The sequence below is a fragment of the Protobothrops mucrosquamatus genome, unplaced genomic scaffold, assembly GCF_001527695.2.
Source record: "Protobothrops mucrosquamatus isolate PMUCROS unplaced genomic scaffold, P.Mucros_1.0 scaffold1287, whole genome shotgun sequence".
In the NCBI taxonomy this organism is placed as follows: Eukaryota; Metazoa; Chordata; class Lepidosauria; order Squamata; family Viperidae; genus Protobothrops; species Protobothrops mucrosquamatus.
The window spans coordinates 305,893-310,750 of NW_015387491.1; the positions used below are offsets into that span (position 1 = coordinate 305,893).

Sequence of the window (4,858 nt, forward strand, 5' to 3'; positions counted from 1 at the left end):
TTTTCCAACAAGCGGGCCTGGCCTAGGGAGGATTTTAAATTGGGTTTTTTAGAAAATTTTAATACCACAACTCTAAAATATTTGGTTTTAATTTGGTTTTATTAGGCGGGGATTGTGGGTATGCTTTGTTTTAAATATGTTGTGAGCCGCCCTGAGTCCCGTTGGGAGAAGGGCGGGATATAAATCAAATAAAATGAAATGAAAAAATGAAATGAAGGAAGGGAGTTTATCTAGTTTCTGTCTTTCCATATTTTCCAGCCTTTGCCAATTTCATTCTGATTTGGAAGTTTAACACATGACAGGTAGAATTCATGCAGATTATTTGTTGATTCAGTTATTTAACTCTATTTCCTCTCTTCTTAGGGGCTTATTTCCAGACATCACAACAATACATGCGATCTTGAAAACAAAACAAAAAAAAAACCTGTTTGGCGTCCATGAGTCAACTATCAAAGTAAGGAAATCCATTGTTCTGTCAAAAGAAGCTTATGCAAATATAAAGATGGCACACTAATAAACTGTGTTTTGGCTATTCTAAAACTGAAACCTGAGTTAAAGGTGGTAAATGGACTATCGAAGCAAGAGTTAGGCTTTCTTTTGTTTGTTTGAACTATCAGACAATTCTAACTTACTTGCTATTATGTTAATTTTTGAAAAATAAACTGATATACAACTCTATGTTTACCTTAAGTTTAAATGTAAATAAATCAAATATGTTTCACCTTGTGTATTTGCTGCCCTAGACAGAAATAAGTCCTCTTGAGGTGTGGTTTGGTTACCAAGCAGCTTCCCAGCCTTCACAGCATGTTTTGGAAATTCTTTGACAGGTGCTGCCTTAACAGTTTGGAAACCACCTGAATTCAGCGCACAGCTAATTAGCTGCGACTATGAAGAAGAAATTAAGGTTTCAAAAGAGAAATATCAGTCCCAGTTGGGGTTGTTAAGCAAAGACAACCTGCACAGACTTCTGTAACAATGGCTCAATATTGATTGTCTTATCTTAACCACAAACTGGTGTCATCTAAGCCTGGACTATTGGGTAGCATATGATTAAACCTTCCTCCAGGAAAGCAGTATAAGGTGCAGAAGGGACCCTAAAGCAGAGCCACTCCTGCACCAATCCTCAAGTGTTCCAACTTTGTTTTCATCCCTAAAGAAAATCCCACCTGCCTCCACAAACTCTCACTCTTCTCTCTTTTGCTGTTCTATACAAACCAACAGAAATTGGCTATATACAAAGCGGAATGCTCTCCTTTCTAACCCTACATTTTTTCATAGAAGAATTGGATGATCATTGCCTTTACAAAACAATGTTCATTTTAGTCTGCCTTTAAAGTTGTAAATAATAATTAATCAATGTATCTTACAGTTGTTGATCAGTACAAAATAAGAACATAGCAAACATCACTCCCAAAAACCAAAAACGCATTGTTGAAATGCCTTGTGAGGCTTTAAACAATATTTTTAACAACCATGAACTATGGTTGTATAATACACAACTGTGTCAGCCGAAAGATAATTAATTCATGAACAATTGAAAGGCATAGGTGTTTAGCCACAGGTAAAAGAAAATGAGGGGACAAAGCTTTTGAAAACACTCAAGTATAATGACAATCTATTAAAAGGTTATAATTAAAACAAGAAGTGCATGGTCAGCACAAGCTAGCTCTGCACAAGCTGATAATTCCCCATATGGAAATATGATTAAATGTACAGAAAGAACAAACCGTACATATAAAGAATATCAGAAATATACACAAACACGCTGGATCTCAGGCCTACTGCAGAAGTCACTGCTTTGATAAACATTTCTTGCTTGCTTCAGTCTACATCATCCAATTTCAGTCACAGGTCTCAATTGGATTTTGACTTTTCCCCTTCCTACTAAGGCTATTTCTATTACCATGCCAGCATCCACACAGATTGCTGGGAATTGCTTTTCATCACAATGGAGGGAGGTATCAGGAGGGTCCTGTGTCTTCTACTCTTGATTATTTTCACTAATGATTTAGATGAAAGGTTAAACGGGATGCTTATCAAATCTGCAGGTCATACGAAATTTGGTAGGAGGGCTAATACTCTTGAAACAGAGTTCCAACCTTTTGGAGTTGGTGGCCCGGAGCGGGGGGAGAGGGGAAAGAAGAGATGCTTTTGTGGGAAGGGTAAACGCATGATTGTGCAAATGCACACAAACCCCTGTTGCTCACGTGTGTGGGGCTGCGAGCGCCTGTGGCAATGCTCATGAGAGTGAGGCCACAAACAGCTGCGACGCTCGTGGCGACACTTGTGCGAGTGGGCCTCTGCGCGCATACGCGCACACCGGCCAGCCACCTGGTAGTGAGCTGTGGCACACAGGTTGGGAACCCCTGCTCTAAAAGACACAAATAACATTTAAAATGAACTTGATAGGAATGGGGTGAATAGCAGAATGATATTTAACAAATAGATGCAAAATTCTTCCCTCAGGAAATGAAATGCAAAGGTATAAGAGCAGTGATGGCGAACCTTTTAGAGACCGAGTACCCAAACTGCAACCCAAAACCCACTTAAGTATCGTCGGGTGCCAGGTGGGGTAACCCATTGGGTGGGTGTGGCCCATTGGGTGGGCGTGGCTGCGGGGGTAACGGCAGACTGGGTGGGACTAAAAAGTTCAATCCATCAATTCCAACTTTGCGAGATCTTTTTTTTCCCGCGAGAAGTTGAAATTGATTGATTGAACCTTTTTTTTTTTTGCACACAGTGGCGGAGGCCTAAAGCGAAAAGGTTTTATAAAACCCAGCTGAAGGCCTAGGACTGGGGCGACGGCACGCATGCCCACAGAGAGGGCTCTGCGTGCCACTTGTGGCACGCATGCCATAGGTTCGACACCACGGAGATGGGGGATTGCTGGCTTGATAGGAGTAACTACAGCAGTTGATTGTTAACTAAGTAAAGTGTAAACCAGCAGTGGGATGTGGTTGTAAAGAAGGCAAATACTATTTTAGGTTGCATCAACAGATATATAATTTCCAAATACCAGGAAATAATTATTCTACTCTGTTCCCGTTTGGTAAGACCCTTCCTGTAGCACTGTGTCCACTTCTGCAAGTGTTCAAGCAGAGGCAAGACTGGAGCCTCCTTAAGAAGCTTTCATTTGGATTCCTGCACCAGGCAGGGGATTGAATGGATTTGAGGCCTAAATGGCCCTTTCAGCTCTGTGATTCTATGGTATTATATGATATGAACATGCTACACAATTTAAATTCTTCCTTGAACTTGGAGATGAGCTGCTCTTTTCTGCACAAAAAAAATAACGTTTCACAATTAAGCTGAGAATCCTATTTTTTAATAGTTATAGGATATAAAGATATCAATACAGTTTCAATGAAGGGATGACAAATCACAATGAACCATTTCCCCATCCATGGTTCTGCTGGACAACATTTATCCCCAATAATAAAGAGATTATTATTATAAAATAAAATAGCAGAGTTCTATATTTTATTTTCCTACCTGAATATTCATTTGTTGTTGCTGCAAATTTTCCAGATGTTGAATTCGTTGTTCCATGAAGACATTCATCTGCTTTTCAAGTTTGCCAACCCTCTGATTGCTAGAAGACCCCTCAAGCTGTTGAGCTTTCAGACTGGCTTGCTGCTCAGCAACACGCTGCAGCTGTTTATCTGTCTCTTGCAACTTATTTAGCATTTTGGAAACCGAATTCACTTTTGCTTCCAAGTCACTCTGGACCTGAGTGAGAAAACATGAAGATTATGCCTGAGAAATCTTTTGGCAGGAGTAAAGGAAATATAACAAAGAAACCTGCGATTATAATCTTTAAAATGGTATTTATGAATTTGTAAAGTTTTAAGGTGTACACTACTGTCTGAAAGGATCAAAGTGGGTAGTTGGATAAGCGAGTTTACATCCATAAACATTAAACCAATCCCCATGATACACCTTCTTAATCTGATTCTTGCTGGGACATAGCAACAAAGTTCTTAATATTCCCACAGACCGATTATACAATTTTAAAAAGAAAAGACAAAGCATGACAATTTAGCATGTACATTTAAACATTTGCTTAATCTGCTTGATACGTCCCACTCATAGGATTTTATTATGTTTTATTTAGCTACTCCAAACTGATGAAATTTATCACTCACTTTCAAAAGTGGGGCTGTGGAAGCAATAGCTGCTGCTGTTGCAGCTGCAATGGTTGTTGCTGAATCCATTTCACTTTGAGTTGACTTGGAACTGTCCTTATCTGGACACACGTTATTCAGAAGATTTACCTTCACTTCTTTAAAAACAGGCACATTCTGGATTCTGTATGCACAATACGGACATGTAAGCATATGTAGTATTTCTGAGACAATTTTTTTCTTTTTCAAAGCATATTTTCAGAAAACAAATTTCCTTTCAATAATAAAAGTAGACCTTCTGGGGTTCTCTTCCCCATTTAACTCCCTCTGCTTAAAATTTCAGGCAGAGAGAAGTCCTGCCTATCACCAACTAGCTAATCCTTTTAGCTCAAATGAAAAACTCATGAAATAATATAAGAGCTTCCTCTCTATATAATTACCATTCAATAAGACTAAAAACATATTATTATTATTATTATTATTATTATTATTATTATTATTATTATTATTATTATTATTATTATTATTATTATTAATTGAACTTATATGCCGCCCTTCTCCCAACAGGACTCAGGGCGGCTTACAGCATATTAAAACGATACAAACACTATCCCCAATAAAAACCAATTAAAAACAAATATTTACCGCTGTGTTACCATTAAAATTCTAATTAAAATTGTCCCTATTTAAAATTCTCCCTAGGCCAGACCCGCTTGCTGAAAAAGCCATGTCTT

General features: G+C 38.4%; 1 protein-coding gene across 1 annotated transcript in view; it reads right to left on the bottom strand.

The window, feature by feature from the left end:
* KIAA0586 (KIAA0586 ortholog) overlaps positions 1 to 4,858 on the bottom strand; it is a 70,437-nt gene that overhangs the window by 61,546 nt on the left and 4,033 nt on the right. The window contains exons 5-7 of the mRNA XM_029285103.1: positions 4,146 to 4,308; positions 3,493 to 3,729; positions 723 to 885 (exon numbers count right to left, since the gene is read on the bottom strand). Coding sequence (XP_029140936.1) covers positions 723 to 885; positions 3,493 to 3,729; positions 4,146 to 4,308 — 563 coding nt within the window. The remainder of the gene's footprint in view (positions 1 to 722; positions 886 to 3,492; positions 3,730 to 4,145; positions 4,309 to 4,858) is intronic.